The following is a 22,176-nucleotide window of genomic DNA, read 5'->3' on the forward strand; positions in this document are numbered from 1 at the left end:
GATATTTTCATCATCTCCTCAAATACTACTTGTCAGATTGCTTTGATATCTGGTGTGTTGATGCGCAGGGGGTAGCTTACTCAGATTTGTTAATTTCAAGTCAGCACATCTTCTTTTCTATTTTTTATGATTTTTTATTTGTAATTTAACAAAAAAATTAATATGTTAATGGAAATCAGTCCACGAGACTTTAAGTAAACTGCCTTTTTTCAAAAGACACTATTGACATCAAACAAGCAATGTAATATGTGCTATAGTCATAATTCTACGCATTGTGCACCCTAATGACAAGTGTTTGTTCGAAATAGGGTTGTAAACTTCAAATCCAAATTCTGCTCCCCATCTACATAATCAGCCAGTCCGCAATACCCTCATTTGCATATAATCTATCCTCGAGATAGCGACCGTGAATGGTTGCTCACGGGCCTTATTTTTCGGTATTTTCAACTCGCCATAACTTTCACTAGAGTCCACCATTTTAGATACTGTAAACACCTAAACCTCAACTGACATCTCTTCTTTCGTGCCAGCCAAATAAATTTTGGCATTATATTTAGGAATACCGATTTTCCTACGAATTTCGACTCGGTTTTTCGCTCGTAGTTTCCTCAATATGGACCAGAAAGTTTACAAATTTCACAAAAAGGTGGATTTTTATGTGTTTTAAATAACCATGGCAAGTAAATTTAGTAGGATCGTTGTGTAACAGTCCGGACCGTTCAAGAATTTTCGGTAGAAAACGACTGATTTGACCCGGAAGTTGAAGCTGGCCAAGCGTTTGACCGGGCGATTTTCCACAGCCAGTAGCTAGCAACGCGGGAGTTCTTGGTACTCACTAAAATCACACTTCAGACCCAATATAAAAGTTTGATGTTTTCAGATAACATGTAACTTGTGATTAATTCTATATTGTCGTGCAATTTGGTGTGACAGTGAACCAGAATGAAGACAACTCGCGTAAGGAAGGCATGCCTAGGCATGCGGTTGAAGTTATGCAAGAGCAGTCTCGTGTCGACGCCGACTGTGAATCGACCAAACTTTGTTTATTGGCCGACAGTTTACATGTAAAGTTAAACGACATGAACGTGTCTTGCCATTTCCAAAATGCAAATATTTGGCAAGTAAAAATAATTAAAATAATTACAACTTTAATTTGGCTTCAGACTTTGCATTATGTTTTGCGTATCTTTCCCCGTTTTACATGTAAATCCGAAAAGGTTCTCTCTAGTCATGTCAGTGATCATACCGGGGCTGGTTTGAGTACGAGCGAGGTGAAGCATGTTGAGGTATTTTGTTGAGAATTATAAAATATTGCGAAATGTCAAGTACAAGGTTTAAATACAATGGAATGATGAAAAAAAATTGGCGTTGAGTCTGCTGACAGGCGCCGGTCACAAGACACTCCGTAAATTTAAATATTAGACGATGTTATGTCTACTACAAGTTGAATATTGTTGACAATTAAGCTTATGGACAGTGTTTTTGGTAAATTTGTTAGAAAATTGAAATTCGAATTGCCTCAAAATTATTTTAGATCCCTAGTTTATTTCATTCATCCTTAAAATTTTCCAGGGTTAAAGCTGTAAGACACTGGAATTATTTATAGCCAACCTCAAGAATCCTTTGTGCATGTGTGTGTGTGTGTGTGTGTGTGTGTGTGTGTGTGTGTGTGTGTGTGTGTGTGTGTGTGTGTGTGTGTGTGTGTGTGTGTGTGTGTGTGTGTGTGTGTGTGTGTGTGTGTGTGCGTGCGTGCGTGCGCGCGCGCGTGTGCGTGCGTGTGTGTGTCATTTCCGAGTCATTATTTTTCTGAGATTTTGTGTAATTTTCATAACAGTAAATTTTTTTATAAAATGGTGACTATGGTATAAAAGTACAATATTTTACCAACTTTCTGTGTAAAATGTGTTTTATAGTGAGACATCATATGAAACCACTAACCACTTTATTACATCGCTACCAAAATAAAAACTAAAAAGAACAGCGGAGCTATTCTGACCGATAGGTCGCTTGTTTACAAATTTAAAGTAATTGGTTTTTGCTGAATGAACAACTTTTGTAACAGCTTTGCATGGTTATATACCTGTTTGTGAATTATCATTCCGGTTTTCAATCACTGTCTCTCTGCATGCCAACGCTATTGTTGAGCTGCCTTTGATTCGTCCCGAACAGCATTAAACCAAGAAGCATTCCTTCGTTATATAGCTAGGTGATGAATGTGTATTTAGAATTGAGTACATGTAGCTGATTGTATAGTATTCAACTGACTGTAACTGGATTGGGGTAACTGAACAAGGGAAAAGCCACTGTGGTAGTGCTGAGTAACCAAAGAAGATGACAAAAAAGAAAATGATATGAGCTAAAGTACAGCTGCAGAAATGAACATAGTGATAATAGTAAATATCATATTGGATATGTAGCACCTTATATCAATGATGCTTGTAGGTGCTTCACAGAAGAAAATGCCATTAAAACAAAATACTGACAAGGTACAACAATATTTGCAGAAACAATGTCCAAACAAAGAATAACAATGAAGAGAAAAATTTATTAAAAACAGGTTTCAACTAAAGGAACACACCAATACCAGCACACTTGTACTATACTGTAGAAAGATAGAAAATGTTTCAATATGCCCCAATAAATGTCTGATTTTATACATGGATGCCAAGTGATCGCTAATGCCTATTAAAAGGAGTCAATTGTGAAAATATCATTATGCATCACTTAGATTGGCACTAATGTCATTGCATGGTGAGGTAACCACAGTTCTAATTGGCAATATAGCATTGCAAACATTCTGATGAATTTCCTGTGCTGCCATCACATAACATTCTGAATAACCTACACCCACTGAAAGAGTTGTGAAAATAATTGATACATCTATGGAAATGCCAGCTTGTAAACAAATGTAAAGAGGAACAAAAACTCCAGGCCTACAGAAATAAAATTATTTATAAACTAAAATTAAATGAAATTGTCATTAAAAATCACTGTTTACCTAAATACATTGCGGAATTGTAAGTACCATGAAGTAAGTTGATGTTTTTTCTTCCGTACGGAAGAGATGTATTTAATGGGTGAAAGTCTGTGTGTGTGTGTGTGTATGTGTGTGTGTGTGTGTGTGTGTGTGTGTCTGTCTGTGTCATCGTTTTCTCCATAACGGCTTGCTCAATTCAAACGAAATTTTGAAGTCGTATTCCGTAGGGTAATGGCAAGACTTGATTAGGTTTTGATAAAAATCTAATTGATATTAATGAGCAGTTTACGTAATTAATGGTTTTCGGTAATTAGGCTATATCTCAAGAATGCACGCTTCAAATTCATTATAACTTGGTACATACATTTGTGATACCAAAGCGCACTTGTCCTGAAAATAATATTGATGTAGTGTTTAGTTTTAATAAGTTATTGGCATATATTTGGTAGGCCACAGAAAAGAAAAAAACAGTTTCCGGTCAGGAAATGTTGTCTAAAGTGGTGCGACTTTATCAACATTTTGTAAAACACGACTGGCTCACTTCAAACAAAATTTATTGCATGTGTTCTGTAGGGTAGTGACAAGAACTGATTAGGTTTTGGTAAACATACCATGAATATTAACGAGCAATTTACATAATTAATGGTTTTCGGTAATAAGGCTATATCTCAAGAATGCACGCTTCAAATTCAATATAATTTGATACATGCATTTGTGATACCAAAGCGCACTTGTCCTGAAAATAATATTGATGTAGTGTTTAGTTTTAATAAGTTCTTGGCATATTTTTGTAGGCCACTAAAAAGGAAAAAAATAGTTTCTTGTCAGGAAATGTTGTCTAAAGTGGTGCGACGATGTGATTATTTTTTTTACATTCTCAGCAAATGTTAATCAATCTACTTATCATTGCAGTTACTGTTCTTTTTATTTAGTACTTTACAGCAAGTGTGCATATATGTGGGGCAGATGTCATGGGCTAGTTCATGATTAGTTTTGCAGTTGTCTTCACTGGTGGCAATTAATGTAGGGAGAGTTACTTTTGTGTTTTCCCTTTCATCTGCAGACTGAATTGGCTGGACAAACATGACAAAAAAAATTAACGCGGGAAGGGGGGTATTTAAGTGATGGGCACTGACCAGAAACAATTTTTTGTGGCCTTTAAAACTCTTTCTACGTTGACTGCTATGCTACTACGTTCTATAAAGCTTCAAATTACATGTTGTTGTTGTCCAGGAGATCACTAACAGCAATGGGCAAATAGCAATCAATGAAAATAAAATAACTTATTGCATATGTTCTGTTGTATTCCAACAATTGTCTGTCGGAACGACAGTCTCAAAACTTTGCCCTTACGGAAGGCACTCAGTTTAAATCTGGTTATTTCTGGCATATGTGGAAAAAAACAGCATATTATTACAGAACATCATTGCATGTTCAGGTACCTGTAATTGTTAGTCATATGTACAAATCTATGATCATATAACTGTATTTATATCAAAGAATGATCACCACTCTCATATACTGTCATATACTGTCATATACTCTTCGTATTCCACAATAGGTGTCATAAAAGAGTGTTCTCAAGGAAGGCTCCACACAAAGTCCAAGAAATGTATCGGAAACAGTTTGAGAGAGCACCAGATAAACACAGTGATTTCTCCAGATTAGCTAGGTTTCTGACTGGTACTTCCATTGGTGTTGTATTGGGAGGCGGTGGAGCAAGGTGAGTTGACTTTAGAATATAATGAATGATGGAAGTTATGCTAAAGTGTTCGGAAGCCCTTGTATTGAAGTTGTAACAGCCTCAGCAGGGCCCTGATGTTCAGGCATACATTTAATTTTTCTGGTCCAAACACCACACCTATTGAACTGAACTGTATTACAAATTTAAGCTCCCAGCAGCAAAGCCGAGGGAGGCTAGTATGTTGGGTCCCATCCTTCAGTCAGCCCATCCATATCCACCTTTATCTCTCAAATACATATGGGCCAATTTCAACCAAACTTTTAGTAAACATCAAATAATATCCTGTCAATTTGTTTTTAGCACAACTGAACTGATAAGGTTCAGTAGTGCTTATGGCATGCTGAGGTGTGTGTGTGGTCCCTCTTAGTTTTTTGAGACTGTGCAACTTTAGGAGAAGGAAAAACAATGAAAAGGGTGACATGGTGGCCATGTAAAATCAATGACATATGTTTGTTTATTTGGAATACGAAGCTAACATCTTTTACCTGCTCTTGGATACTGAATAGAGAGAATAAAACTCTATGACAACATTTCATTTAATCAATTATTACACATTATTTGTACATATTTTCTGTTTCATTCTTGATACTTGGTTGCGCAAAACATGAAATTTGACTGCAAGAGCAGATGTAGACCCTGCACAAGTATAGTAGCTTGCAAATAAGCCTCAACAGTGTGTGTGTGTGTGTGTGTGTTTGTGTGTGTGTGTGTGTGTGTGTGTGTGTGTGTGTTTGTGTGTGTGTGTGTGTGTGTGTGTGTGTTTGTGTGTGTGTGTGTGTGTGTGTTTGTGTGTGTGTGTGTGTGTGTGTGTGTGTGTTTGTGTGTGTGTGTGTGTGTGTGTGTTTGTGTGTGTGTGTGTGTGTTTGTGTGTGTGTGTGTGTGTGTGTGTGTGTTTGTGTGTGTGTGTGTGTGTGTGTGTGTGTGTGTGTGTTATCATTCCATGAGAAAGAAGAAATTAAGAATTTATTGCCTTGAAAAGACATAAAGTGGTAATTGTAATTTGCATACTGTCTTTACTCAGAGGGTCTTCTCAAGTTGGTATCTTGAAAGCCATGGAGGATGCTAGTATTCCAATTGACATGATAGGAGGTACCAGTATTGGCTCTTTTATGGGTGCTCTATATGCAGATGAGGTCAATTCAGATGCTATGAATAGACGAGCCAAAAAATGGTGTACAGTTATGAGCTCATATTGGGGTCAAATATTGGATTTGACCTATCCAGCCACTGCAATGTTCTCAGGTAACACTATGTTTACATGCACATTGCCTTCTGACTTCTAATCTAAGTAAAATTCAGAACAGATATTTAGATTATGGAGATATCCTGAAAGCTCTCTCTATTGTTGTAAATAAGTATGTAGTTTAATAATTGTAGATGTCGGCCTAGGACTTCCTGAGATGATATAACAGTGTATTCACATACAACTATCTAGTTTTACTTCAACTTGTAGGTGTAGGCCTTTTCATAAAGCCTTTTATTATATACACAGACCCTCATATTCCCAGGGTGTGACGTCAAAGTATAGTAATATGAAATCCATACATTTCATATTACTGTACTTTGACATCACACTATAGTAATATGGTCGGAACTACTTTGAATTATTTGTAAATATCATCAACCTGTACAGTTACGATGTTGTTTGAAAATATGATTTCCTTGCTATTCATCAGTGTAAACAGTGAACAAATACACCTCTTTTGGACACATCTATCGCCTTTTGTACAGCCACTAATGTACATAGACATGCTAACATCAACATCATAAAAACTTCCAGTTGTGATAGTTGCCCAACACAGTGAAATCATTGTCCGTTAAATTAAACTATTGATAGAATTTTGGAACGACTTTTGACAATGTGTTTTTGAAAATTTCAAAATGTTTTGACATACACTCTAAAACCCACAGGAAGAAATGTCTTTGTATTTGGTTGGGATATTACTTTGGGTGTATAGTTTGGAAATTGTTCAAATCAAAATGATCACATATATGTATGATTGGGTCAGTAAATGTCATTTTATTTGTTTTTAAAAAAACTTAAAACTAATTAATTATTGAACAGATTGATGTGAACGTTGGAAGGGATGTTCTTAAGGCTGTGTATGAAGAATTAATGTGACTTAATGATCCTATCAATCATATGCAAATTAGATTTTAAAATGTGATATTTTGGTCAAGAATCTTTCATTTCAAAAGTACTGGGCTGATTGGGCTAAAATTTAGTAGGAATGATTCTGGGATGTGTAGATGAAGAATTATTCAGAATATGACATGTATTTTCAACCATGGACCCACCCATAACAACAACCATGGACACACCCATAACAACAACCATGGACACACCCATAACAACAACCAATAATGTTTGATGTAAAGACAACAACAGGGATGAGTATGAATCAACTAGAATAGACAGAATAATAACCATCCAACCAAACACTGAACATTACATTATCAATTATTACCCAAACTCTACCATTGTCATACAGTGTCGTTATTGGTGCTTTTTTATTTGTGAATAAAATATTTGTTTGTATCTCTACCTGTTGACAGTTGAAGTCAAGCCACAAACTTACAAAAAAGACTGTAAGATACAGTTTCTCTCTATTTTAAAAAAAAACAGAAATGATGATTTTCATATAAGCTGTACAAACTATCAACTTATTAATTGTTAATGTCTGGAAAATACTGTTTATCTTGGGTAATATTAACTTTTAGGTAAAATATAACACTCTTGTACTTGTTACAACAGGTGGAGCCTTCAATAGATCTCTAGAGAATGTTTTTAATGACAAACAGATTGAAGATCTTTGGATTCCATACTTCAATGTTACAACTGATATTTCAATGTCACATATGAGAGTACACACCAGTGGTAAGTCTCTCAATATTGTAAAAATTTATTACCAGTAATGTGACATAACTAATCAATGTAATAACCAAAAATACTTACTAACTGATGATATATTATCATAATTCAAGTTTCATCGTTCATGCTGATCACAGTAATGATTTCAATATTGACTATGAGGGATACATTGTAATGATTTCAATATTTACTATGAGTGATACATTGTAATGATTTCAATATTGACTATCAATGAGTGATACATTGTAATGATTTCAATATTAACTATCAATGAGTGATACATTGTAATGATTTCAATATTGACTATCAATGAGTGATACATTGTAATGATTTCAATATTGACTATCAATGAGTGATACATTGTAATGATTTCAATATTGACTATCAATGAGTGATACATTGTAATGATTTCAATATTGACTATCAATGAGTGATACATTGTAATGATTTCAATATTGACTATCAATGAGTGATACATTGTAATGATTTCAATATTGACTATCAATGAGTGATACATTGTAATGATTTCAATATTGACTATCAATGAGTGATACATTGTAATGATTTCAATATTGACTATCAATGACTCTTGCATTGTTATGATTTCAATATTGACTATCAATGACTCTTGCATTGTTATGATTTCAATATTGACTATCAATGACTCTTGCATTGTTATGATTTCAATATTGACTATCAATGACGATCCAAACAATGGTTACACAATTTGTTTACATTTCTTTTAAAACAGAATAATTATGTAATTGACAAAGCCTAGCATGTATTGGTTAATTTCAGGTTCCTTGTGGCGGTATGTTAGAGCTAGTATGTCACTATCGGGATACCTGCCTCCACTCTGTGATCCCAAGGATGGACACCTCCTATTGGATGGTGGATATGTAAATAACTTACCAGGTGAGCATCTACTCTGCTATTGGTCATTTCTGACTTGTGATTACCAAGGTTTTACATCAGTGTTGTATTTACAATTATAACTTCATGAACAAAGATGTATTTTGATAATATCACACAGGATTTGTCTTTGTAATTTGTCCCTATATGTTCTCAATAATTCCACTGTGTGATTTTGAACAAGAATGACACAGGTGGAATTCATGATAGTTGGAGATAGATGGAGATATTACAGTGACCTTAATTCCGATAGCCGACCATACCATTTTTGAAAAACCTTGCATCTGTTTTTGGAGTCATTCATGCCTTATGACCCTGTTGAGAAATTGGAATAAACACAACTATTATTAAAATGCTTATGATTTCTTCAAATGTACTTGTTTCTCACTATTAAAAACAACTAATAACTATCTCTCCCAAACTGCTACATGGTAAATACATGCAGAAGTGATATATTGTACATAAAAACAGGAGAGACAGACACAATTGTTGTATTTGTAGAGGGTAATCTGATAAGCACTAGACTATATGAAAACCCAGACACCAAACCTAGTGGTCCGAGATCAAAAACACTGCAGTGCATCATGTGTCCCCCTTTTACAATTTTGACAGAACCCCCCCCCCCCCCCAAAAAAAAAAAAACAAAAAAAAAACACAAAAAAAAAACACAAAAAAAACAACAACAACAAACAAACCTATACATTGAAATTATATGCTGCATCTGGAAAATACCATGCACAGATGTAGAGTCTGTGCAGTAAATGTTATGTCTCCCAATCTGCACTACTTTGTTTTATAACTTATAAGACAAGATCAACCTGACTTGTACATTCCAGAGTATTGTACAATTACCATGATGTAACTTTATGTTCTACCTCTCAAAATTGTTAAACAATGCACATTGTCATTCATATTATTTCAAACATCGCCACTGTCTTCCTGATAAATCTTGGCCTTCATTGTAACTACAGTCAAATATTTTTAAAATACCGTCACCGATGTCTGCTACCATAAACGATACGGGAGCAGTCACAGGTGTGATGGTGATGGAAATATCAACTTAACAGAAAGAAGAGTTAATATTTACCATTCTACCAGCATGTGCACGCCTCAGTGTTAGACCAACTATAATTTGTAGTGCAACCATGTCCTTATTGTGTTGATTCAATAGCACAGCAGCTGCAGTGCACAGGCCAAGTAAACATTGCTCTTCTGTTTTTGTCTTTGATGTGGCAGCAGAACTCAGAAATCTGTACAACATCGGGGCTTTCAATTTAAGCTCATTGCATAAATGCTTCCAAGTCCTCTTCTAGTTCTTTCTAAATCTTGATTTGTCCTTAGAGGTGCATAGTTTTCCACAGTCCTCTTCTACATCACTAAATATGGTGTCTCTCACTGCCTCAGATCTTGATTTGTCCTTAGAGGTGCATAGTTTTCCACAGTCCTCTTCTACATCACTAAATATGGTGTCTCTCACTGCCTCAGATCTTGATTTGTCCTTAGAGGTGCATAGTTTTCCACAGTCCTCTTCTACATCACCAAATATGGTGTCTCTCACTGCCTCAGATCTTGATTTGTCCTTAGAGGTGCATAGTTTTCCACAGTCCTCTTCTACATCACCAAATATGGTGTCTCTCACTGCCTCAGATCTTGATTTGTCCTTAGAGGTGCATAGTTTTCCACAGTCCTCTTCTACATCACCAAATATGGTGTCTCTCACTGCCTCAGATCTTGATTTGTCCTTAGAGGTGCATAGTTTTCCACAGTCCTCTTCTACATCACTAAATATGGTGTCTCTCACTGCCTCAGATCTTGATTTGTCCTTAGAGGTGCATAGTTTTCCACAGTCCTCTTCTACATCACCAAATATGGTGTCTCTCACTGCCTCAGATCTTGATTTGTCCTTAGAGGTGCATAGTTTTCCACAGTCCTCTTCTACATCACTAAATATGGTGTCTCTCACTGCCTCAGATCTTGATTTGTCCTTAGAGGTGCATAGTTTTCCACAGTCCTCTTCTACATCACTAAATATGGTGTCTCTCACTGCCTCAGATCTTGATTTGTCCTTAGAGGTGCATAGTTTTCCACAGTCCTCTTCTACATCACTAAATATGGTGTCTCTCACTGCCTCAGATCTTGATTTGTCCTTAGAGGTGCATAGTTTTCCACAGTCCTCTTCTACATCACTAAATATGGTGTCTCTCACTGCCTCAGATCTTGATTTGTCCTTAGAGGTGCATAGTTTTCCACAGTCCTCTTCTACATCACTAAATATGGTGTCTCTCACTGCCTCAGATCTTGATTTGTCCTTAGAGGTGCATAGTTTTCCACAGTCCTCTTCTACATCACCAAATATGGTGTCTCTCACTGCCTCAGATCTTGATTTGTCCTTAGAGGTGCATAGTTTTCCACAGTCCTCTTCTACATCACCAAATATGGTGTCTCTCACTGCCTCAGATCTTGATTTGTCCTTAGAGCTGCATAGTTTTCCACAGTCCTCTTCTACATCACCAAATATGGTGTCTCTCACTGTCTCAGACAGTTTTTTCACATCATAGTCATGTCTGTCAAATTCTTGACGATGACTTCATTGCTGTGTAACATGTCATTGAGTTGTTTTTTTTCAAGTTTTGGTAATACATTTACACCAATCTGTGATCTAAAATTATGGAAAAGCTGTAGGTCTATTTTCGATTTAAAAAAAATAAATACTATGATTGGACAAGGATGTAAAAATGAGCCATAGATAATGATGGTAAAACATTTCTAGTTGAGTTTACAATCTTTGCTAAAACAAAATTGAATAGTGGAAGAGGTGAATGGCAGAATCACTTGTACAAAAAAAACCAACAACCCAGAGCCATTCTGACCAATAAAACGGTTAGGGTAAGGTAAGGAAGATCGATAAATGAGCAATAAACAAAGAATAATAGAACATTACCTCATACTAGAGGGTCAAAATACAGCAACAAGATGTCATATATATCAATAAACAAACTTTGTTCATGGGGGGTGGGGGGGGGGGGCTGGTGTCAATGCTATTGCTGAACTTCATTTTTAATGAGTTTACCATCATGTTCAAATTGTTTACATTGTATCAATGTGACTGCTACAATTTTCATCATGACATACATCCTGTATAAACATGTCGATATTGCACTTATGAACGGTAATTTTCATCATGGCATACATCCTGTATAAACATGTCGATATTGCACTTATGAACGGTAATTTCCATCATGGCATACATCCTGTATAAACATGTCGATATTGCACTTATGAACGGTAATTTTCATCATGGCATACATCCTGTATAAACATGTCAATATTGCACTTATGAACGGTAATTTTCATCATGGCATATATCCTGTATAAACATGTCGATATTGCACTTATGAACGGTAATTTTCATCATGGCATATATCCTGTATAAACATGTCGATATTGCACTTATGAACGGTAATTTTCATCATGGCATACATCCTGTATAAACATGTCAATATTGCACTTATGAACGGTAATTTTCATCATGGCATACATCCTGTATAAACATGTCAATATTGCACTTATGAACGGTAATTTTCATCATGGCATATATCCTGTATAAACATGTCGATATTGCACTTATGAACGGTAATTTTCATCATGGCATACATCCTGTATAAACATGTCAATATTGCACTTATGAACGGTAATTTTCATCATGGCATACATCCTGTATAAACATGTCAATATTGCACTTATGAACGGTAATTTTCATCATGGCATACATCCTGTATAAACATGTCGATATTGCACTGATGAACGGTAATTTAAGGAGTTTGAGGTGGTTTTGTCCTAAATGAACAAAGTTCGTTTATTGGGCGACATTGTGTGATCGTCAAAATTGTTTTGATAGAGGGGGTTTTGAGGCAGTGTTGCCCTAAATGAACAAAGTTTGTTTATTGAGTGACATTGTGTGATTGTCCATTAAGGGCAATATGTGTTTCATCATTGAAAGCTTAATGTGTGTTTGATTAATGAAAGCTTTTTTCATCAATTTTCATTTTCTTTGTTAATTAGCTGATGTGATGAAAGCCATGGGTGCACAGACCATTGTGGCAGTTGATGTGGGAAGTCAAGATGAAACAAATCTAACAAATTATGGAGACAGTTTATCAGGATGGTGGTTACTATGGAAACGATGGAATCCTTGGTCATCACAAGTTAAGGTTTGTCACTATTTATATTCTAGTTGGTCTATTTTCATGATTCTGGATGTGAAGTTGAACTTTTATTTCTGTACTGATTAAGAAATAGCACAAAGAATAATAACACATTACCTTATGTTAGAGGGTCAAAGTACAGCAAAATGATATCATACACATCCATAGAAATACATGTTTAACATATTATAAAGTCAAGGTCTCAACCCAGGAATTGAATGATTTTTAGCACAAATGAACTGATAAGGTTCAGAATAAATGCTAAAGGCTTGGTGTGGTGTCTGTCCATCTGTCTATGTGTGTCTATGTATATGTGTGTGAACAAAAACCGCCAGACTGATTGCCTTGGTATTTGGTGGGGACAGTACTTTTGGTGTCTAGTTCAGAAATGTTGAAAGCAAATGATCGCATCACAGGTGTGTGATTTTGGTCAAAAAATGTCATTTTTGGTCAAAAAACTTAAAATAAAAAACTACTAGTAGTAGTACTAGACAGATTGGTCTGAAATTTGGTGGGAATATTCTTAGGGGTGTGTAGGTTAAGATTTGTTCAAGGCATAATTAGTTCATCTGTAATATGCAAATTAGGATTAAAAATGTGTCTTTTTGGTCAAACATCTTTAATTCCAAAACTGTTTTGCAGATTGGCCTGAAATTTAATGGGGATGCATTTGGGGGTGTATAGATGAAGAAAGTACTAAGCATATAATGATATCATCAGCAATATTCAAAGTAGGTTTGAAAATGCAAATTTTTGTCAAGAAATTATATCTCAAAAAGTACTTAAAAATGTGATATACAGTGTGGGATTTCCAGTATTATTTTAATGAGTGTACCATCATGTTCAAATTTTTTACATTTACAAAAAGTCAGTCAGACTGAAATTTGGTGAGATGTTTTGAGACGTGTTATTCTGCAGATTTTGTTCAGAACATTATGACACAATTGGCCCTAGCAACCATGACCACACCCTTCAAAACAACCAAATGCCAGACTGAGTATATTTTGCTAAAATAACAATACCATCTGGTAGGCAAGTGAGTAAACAGTCAAAAAAGTATGCAAATATCCCTAGCAACCAGGACCACACCAATAGCAACAGCCAAATGATGGTGTCTTTCACATAGATACCAGGGACAAATGAACATTCAAAAGTGTATGCAAATATGCCTAGTAACAAGACCACGCTCATGGCAACAGCCAAATGATCACATAAAGATAACAGGGATTAATAGACAAATGAACATTCAAAAAATGTATGCAAATATACCTAGCGACAAGACCATGCCCATAGCAACAGGCAAATGATCACGTACTTCTATATTGCAATCAGTGATTCACTATAGCTTCATACAGATCAATGATGCACTATAGCTACATACAGATAGTGATCCACTATAGCTACATACAGATCAGTGATGCACTATAGCTACATATAGATCAATGATGCACTATAGCTACATACAGATTAGTGATGCACTATAGCTACATACAGATAGTGATGCACTATAGCTACATAAAAATCAATGATACTGTAGCTACATACAGATCAATGATGCACTATAGCTACATACAGATCAATGATGCACTATATCTACATACAGATTAATGATGCACTATAGCTACATACAGATAGTGATGCACTATAGCTACATAAAAATCAATGATACTGTAGCTACATACAGATCAATGATGCACTATAGCTACATACAGATCAATGATGCACTATAGCTACATACAGATCAATGATGCACTATAGCTACATACAGATCAGTGATGCACTATAGCTACATACAGATAGTGATTCACTATAGCTGTATGATCTACAAATCCTACCTCTGTCACCCTGTCTGATCACTCAAGCTAGCTACTTCAGAGACGCGTTGTTGTATGTTCAAAGTCTTTAATTACTGTTCATTGTGTTACTGACAATTGAATCATGAACGAACGAAGCTACAAACGAACGGTTCTACAAGAAAATAAAAACGGAAAATACATTTCAATTATATTTAAATTACGGCGTCCAACCACACCCAAACTGCGACATGCAGGTCCAGCACATTGTCCCGCAAAGAATAGTGACTTCTTCTCACTTAAAATTTAATGGAACAAAAAAAAACTCACCTTAGACAGTAGCGTCTTCAGGGGACAAAGTACGTTGGCCGCTGCTGTTGGCTATAAAGACCTCCCACCAACGACTCGGAGCATAAACTAAACTATACAAATCTCTACATGAAGGTACAGACCAACACGGCCAATTTGAATAATACTACCGTACAGTTGTACATAAATCTAGCCAATCAGAGCAGCACTTACAATAGCTACATACAGATCAATGATGCACTATAGCTACATACAGATCAGTGATGCACTATAGCTACATACAGATAGTGATGCACTATAGCTACATACAGATAGTGATGCACTATAGCTACATACAGATCAATGATGCACTATAGCTACACAGATACTGATGCACTATAGCTACATACAGATCAGTGATGCACTATAGCTACATACAGATAGTGATGCACTATAGCTACATACAGATCAGTGATGCAATATAGCTACATACAGATAGTGATGCACTATAGCTACATAAAAATCAATGATACTGTAGCTACATACAGATCAATGATGCACTATAGCTACATACAGATCAATGATGCACTATAGCTACATACAGATCAGTGATGCACTATAGCTACATACAGATCAATGATGCACTATAGCTTCATACAGATCAATGATGCACTATAGCTACATACAGAGGTGTGATTCACTATAGCTACATACAGATCAATGATGCACTATAGCTACATACAGATCAATGATTCACTATAGCTACATACAGATCAGTGATTCACTATAGCTACATACAGATCAATGATGCACTATAGCTACATACAGATCAGTGATAGCTACATACACATCAATGATGCACTATAGCTACATACAGATCAATGATGCACTATAGCTACATACAGATCAATGATGCACTATAGCTACATACAGATAGTGATGCACTATAGCTACATACAGATCAATGATGCACTATAGCTACACAGATACTGATGCACTATAGCTACATACAGATCAGTGATGCACTATAGCTACATACAGATAGTGATGCACTATAGCTACATACAGATCAGTGATGCACTATAGCTACATACAGATAGTGATGCACTATAGCTACATAAAAATCAATGATACTGTAGCTACATACAGATCAATGATGCACTATAGCTACATACAGATCAATGATGCACTATAGCTACATACAGATCAGTGATGCACTATAGCTACATACAGATCAATGATGCACTATAGCTTCATACAGATCAATGATGCACTATAGCTACATACAGAGGTGTGATTCACTATAGCTACATACAGATCAATGATGCACTATAGCTACATACAGATCAATGATTCACTATAGCTACATACAGATCAGTGATTCACTATAGCTACATACAGATCAATGATGCACTATAGCTACATACAGATCAGTGATTCACTATAGCTGCATACAGATCAATGATGCACTATAGCTACATACAGATCAATGATAGCTACATACACATCAATGATGCACTATAGCTACATACAGATCAATGATGCACTATAGCTACATACAGATCAATGATGCACTATAGCTACATACAGATCAGTGATGCACTATAGATACATACAGATCAGTGATTCACTATAGCTACATACAGATCAATGATGCACTATAGCTACATACAGATCAATGATGCACTATAGCTACATACAGATCAATGATTCACTATAGCTACATACAGATCATGATAGCTACATACAGATCAGTGATTCACTATAGCTACATACAGATCAATGATGCACTATAGCTACATACAGATCAATGATGCACTATAGCTACATACAGATCAGTGATTCACTATAGCTTCATACAGATCAATGATAGCTACATACAGATCAGTGATTCACTATAGCTACATACAGATCAATGATGCACTATAGCTACATACAGATCAATGATAGCTACATACAGATCAATGATGCACTATAGCTACATATAGATCAGTGATGCACTATAGCTACATACAGATCAATGATAGCTACATACAGATCAATGATGCACCATAACTACATACAGATCAATGATGCACTATAGCTACATACAGATCAGTGATTCACTATAGCTGCATACAGATCAATGATGCACTATAGCTACATATAGATCAATGATGCACGATAGCTACATACAGATCAGTGATTCACTATAGCTACATACAGATCAATGATGCACTATAGCTACATACAGATTAGTGATGCACTATAGCTACATACAGATAGTGATGCACTATAGCTACATAAAAATCAATGATACTGTAGCTACATACAGATCAATGATGCACTATAGCTACATACAGATCAATGATAGCTACATACAGATCAATGATGCACTATAGCTACATATAGATCAGTGATTCACTATAATAGCTACATACAGATCAATGATGCACTATAGCTACATACAGATCAATGATAGCTACATACAGATCAATGATGCACTATAGCTACACACAGATCAGTGATTCACTGTACCTTCATACAGATCAATGATAGCTACATAAAGATCAATGGTACACTATCGCTACATGCAGATTAGTGATTCACTATAGCTACATACAGATCAATGATGCACTATAGCTACATACAGATCAGCAATTCACTATAGCTACATATAGATCAATGATGCACTATAGCTGCATACAGATCAGTGATGCACTATAGCTACATGCAGATCAGTGATGCACTATAGCTACATACAGATCAGTGATGCACTATAGCTACATACAGATCAATGATGCACTATAGCTACATACAGATCAGTGATTCACTATAATAGCTACATACATATCAATTATACACTATAGCTACATATAGATCAATGATGCACTATAGCTACATACAGATCAGTAATGCACTATAGCTACATACAGATTAGTGATGCACTATAGCTACATACAGATCAATGATGCACTATAGCTACATAGAGATCAATGATGCACTATAGCTACACATAGATCAGTGATAGCTACTTAGAGATCAGTTAGGCACTATAGCTACATACAGATCAGTAATGCACTATAGCTACATACAGATTAATGATGCACTATAGCTACATACAAATCAGTGATGCACTATAGCTACATACAGATCAGTGATGCACTATAGCTACATACAGATTAGTGATGCACTATAGCTACATATAGATCAATGATGCACTATAGCTACATACAGATCAGTGATTCACTATAGCTACATACAGATCAATGATGCACTATAGCTACATACAGATTAGTGATGCACTATAGCTACATACAGATCAATGATGCACTATAGCTACATACAGATAGTGATGCACTTTAGCTACATACAGATTAGTGATGCACTATAGCTACATACAGATCAATGGTGCACTATAGCTACATACAGATTAGTGATGCACTATAGCTACATACAGATCAATGGTGCACTATAGCTACATACAGATCAATGATGCACTATAGCTACATACAGATTAGTGATGCACTATAGCTACATACAGATCAATGATGCACTATAGCTACATACAGATACTGATGCACTATAGCTACATACAGATAGTGATGCACTATAGCTACATACAGATTAGTGATGCACTATAGCTACATACAGATCAATGGTGCACTATAGCTACATACAGATCAATGATGCACTATAGCTACATACAGATAGTGATGCACTATAGCTACATACAGATTAGTGATGCACTATAGCTACATACAGATCAATGGTGCACTATAGCTACATACAGATCAATGATGCACTATAGCTACATACAGATTAGTGATGCACTATAGCTACATACAGATCAATGGTGCACTATAGCTACATACAGATCAGTGATGCACTATAGCTACATACAGATCAGTGATTCACTATAGCTACATAGAGATCAGTGATGCACTATAGCTACATACAGATCAGTGATGCACTATAGCTACACACAGATCAGTGATGCACTATAGCTACATACAGATCAATGATGCACTATAGCTACATACAGATCAATGATGCACTATAGCTACATACAGATCAGTGATGCACTTTAGCTACATACAGATCAGTGATGCACTATAGCTACATACAGATCAATGATGCACTATAGCTACATACAGATGAGTGATGCACTATAGCTACATACAGATCAGTGATGCACTATAGCTACATAGAAATCAGTGATGCACTATAGCTTCATACAGATTAATGATGCACTATAGCTACATACAGATCAGTGTTGCACTATAGCTACATACAGATCAGTGATGCACTATAGCTACATACAGATCAATGATGCAATATAGCTACATACAGATCAGTGATGCACTATAGCTACATACAGATTAGTGATGCACTATAGCTACATACAGATCAGTGATTCACTATAGCTGCATACAGATCAGTGATGCACTATAGCTACATACAGATCAATGATGCACTATAGCTACATATAGATCAATGATGCACTATAGCTACATACAGATCAGTGATGCACTATAGCTACATACAGATCAATGATGCAATATAGCTACATACAGATCAGTGATGCACTAGCTACATACAGATCAGTGATTCACTATAGCTGCATACAGATCAATGATGCACTATAGCTACATACAGATCAATGATGCACTATAGCTACATATAGATCAATGATGCACTATAGCTACATACAGATCAGTGATGCACTATAACTACATACAGATCAATGATGCACTATGGCTACATACAGATCAGTGATGCACTATAACTACATACAGATCAGTGATGCACTATAGCTACATATAGATCAATGATGCACTATAGCTACATACAGATCAGTGATGCACTATAGCTACATACAAATCTGTGATGCACTATAGCTACATACAGATCAGTGATGCACTATAGCTACATATAGATCAATGATGCACTATAGCTACATACAGATCAGTGTTGCACTATAGCTACATACAGATCAGTGATGCACTATAGCTACATATAGATCAATGATGCACTATAGCTACATACAGATTAGTGATGCACTATAGCTACATACAGATCAGTGATGCACTATAGCTACATACAGATCAGTGATGCACTATAGCTACATATAGATCAATGATGCACTATAACTACATACAGATCAGTGATGCACTATAGCTACATACAGATCAGTGATGCACTATAGCTACATGCAGATCAGTGATTCACTATAGCTTCATACAGATCAGTGATGCACTATAGCTACATATAGATCAATGATGCACTATAGCTACATACAGATCAGTGTTGCACTATAGCTACATACAGATCAGTGATGCACTATAGCTACATATAGATCAGTGATGCACTATAGCTACATATAGATCAGTGATGCACTATAGCTACATACAGATCAGTGTTGCACTATAGCTACATACAGATCAGTGATGCACTATAGCTACATATAGATCAGTGATGCACTATAGCTACATATAGATCAGTGATGCACTATAGCTACATACAGATCAGTGTTGCACTATAGCTACATACAGATCAGTGATGCACTATAGCTACATACAAATCCATGATGTAGAAATGTTAACTGGATTACAGATAACCTTACCAGAGGTTAATCGAGGTTAATGTAATTAAATGATGAAATGCGAACCTTGATCATTAACTTTTAAATCTTGAAATTTGACATATATTGCTTGTTTGATTATTGCAGGTACCTGATATGACAGAAGTACAAAGTAGACTTGCGTATGTTTCCTGTGTAAGACATCTTGAAGAACTCAAAAACAGCAGTCTCTGTGAATACATTCGCCCTCCAATTGATAGGTAAATCTATATCTTAGCATTAGCTGTTTGTTAAGCAGTTATATTTGAATATTCGGGAAAGGGTATGTGGGGGGCTTGGCTCTTGAACACATTGTAAGTGCCTCATATTATCATAATGATCACAAATTTATTATCATTAAATATTACTTGGAAGGCCTCACACCCAATGCCGTAGCGTAATGTTCAGATGTATACAACACACTGATAAGAAATTAACATTATAGGGTAGAGTGGTATACAAAAAGCCCCCTAAGATATACAAAAAGCCCCTAACTTTGTGGTAGTTATTGTGAAACTTGAATGTGTACAGTTGACAACACAGTGATTTTCCATGAAATCTGGGTGTTTTTTAGCACAACTGAACTACAATGTAGGTTCAGTAGTGCTATAGGCATCGAGCGGTGTCTGTGTGTCTGTGTGTGTGTGTGTGTGTGTGTGTGTGTGTGTGTGTGTGTGTGTGTGTGTGTGTGTGTGTGTGTGTGTGTGTGTGTGTGTGTGTGTGTGTGTGTGTGTGTGTGTGTGTGTGTGTAAACAACTTAAAGTCAAAAACCGCTGAACCAATTGCCATGATATTTGGTGGGTCCATCACCTTGGGTGTCTAGTTGGGAAATTGTTCAAATAAAAATGATCTTACCACCGGTTTGTGATTTGGGTAATAAAATGTGATTTTTGGTCAAAAAAGTTAAACTCAGAAACTACTTGGCAGACTTTACTGAAATTTGGGTGAAACATTCTTCAGTGTGTTTTTACTAAGAATTGTTCATGATATGATGGTCCCATAAGTGATATGCAAATTAGGGCTAAAAATGTGTCCTTTTGGTCAAAAATCTATAATTCCAAAACCACTGAGCAGATTGGGTTGAAATTTAATGGGAATGCATTTAGGGATGTATGGATGAAGAAATATTAAGCATACAATGATTCCATGAGTGATATGCAAATAGGTGTAAAAATGTTCATTTTTGGGCAAAAACGTATCTCAAAAAGTATTTGGTCAATGAGTCTGAAACTTGGTGAGATGTTTCTGAAAGTGTTATTCTGCAAATTTTCTTCAAAACATGTTGACAAAATTGGCCCTAGCAACCATGACCACGCCCTTAGCAATAACCAAATGGCAGTATATTTTGCTCAAATAACATCTTCTGGTAGGCAGGTGAGTAGACATTCAAAAAATGTATGCAAATATCCTTAGCAACCATGACCGTGCTCATAGCAACAGCCAAACGGTGATGTATTTCAGAGAGATAACCACTGGGATTAATAGACAAATGAATAAGCATTCAAAAAAGAATGCAAATGTGCCTAGCAACAAGACCATGCCCATAGCAACAGCCAATTGATCATATATATATATATATATATATGTGTGTGTGTGTGTGTGCATGTATGTATGTATGTATGTATGTATATGTATATATATGCCAAAACCACCAAAACTATATATATATATATATATATTATATATATATATATATATATATATATATATATATATATATATATATATATATATATATATATATATATATATATATATATATATATATATATATATATATATA

The 22,176-nt window shown here is 35.7% G+C and overlaps 1 protein-coding gene across 4 annotated transcripts in view; it reads left to right on the plus strand.

Moving 5' to 3' along the window:
• The window catches only part of LOC144441174 (patatin-like phospholipase domain-containing protein 7), a 108,666-nt gene that overhangs the window by 73,272 nt on the left and 13,218 nt on the right, over positions 1 to 22,176 (plus strand). For all 4 annotated transcript variants that reach the window (XM_078130718.1, XM_078130719.1, XM_078130721.1 and 1 more), the window contains 6 exons: positions 4,539 to 4,700; positions 5,743 to 5,963; positions 7,477 to 7,599; positions 8,392 to 8,508; positions 12,568 to 12,716; positions 20,502 to 20,614. In XM_078130718.1, the coding sequence (XP_077986844.1) occupies positions 4,539 to 4,700; positions 5,743 to 5,963; positions 7,477 to 7,599; positions 8,392 to 8,508; positions 12,568 to 12,716; positions 20,502 to 20,614 (885 nt within the window). The remainder of the gene's footprint in view (positions 1 to 4,538; positions 4,701 to 5,742; positions 5,964 to 7,476; positions 7,600 to 8,391; positions 8,509 to 12,567; positions 12,717 to 20,501; positions 20,615 to 22,176) is intronic.

The sequence above is a fragment of the Glandiceps talaboti genome, chromosome 10 (genome assembly GCF_964340395.1).
Source record: "Glandiceps talaboti chromosome 10, keGlaTala1.1, whole genome shotgun sequence".
In the NCBI taxonomy this organism is placed as follows: Eukaryota; Metazoa; Hemichordata; class Enteropneusta; family Spengelidae; genus Glandiceps; species Glandiceps talaboti.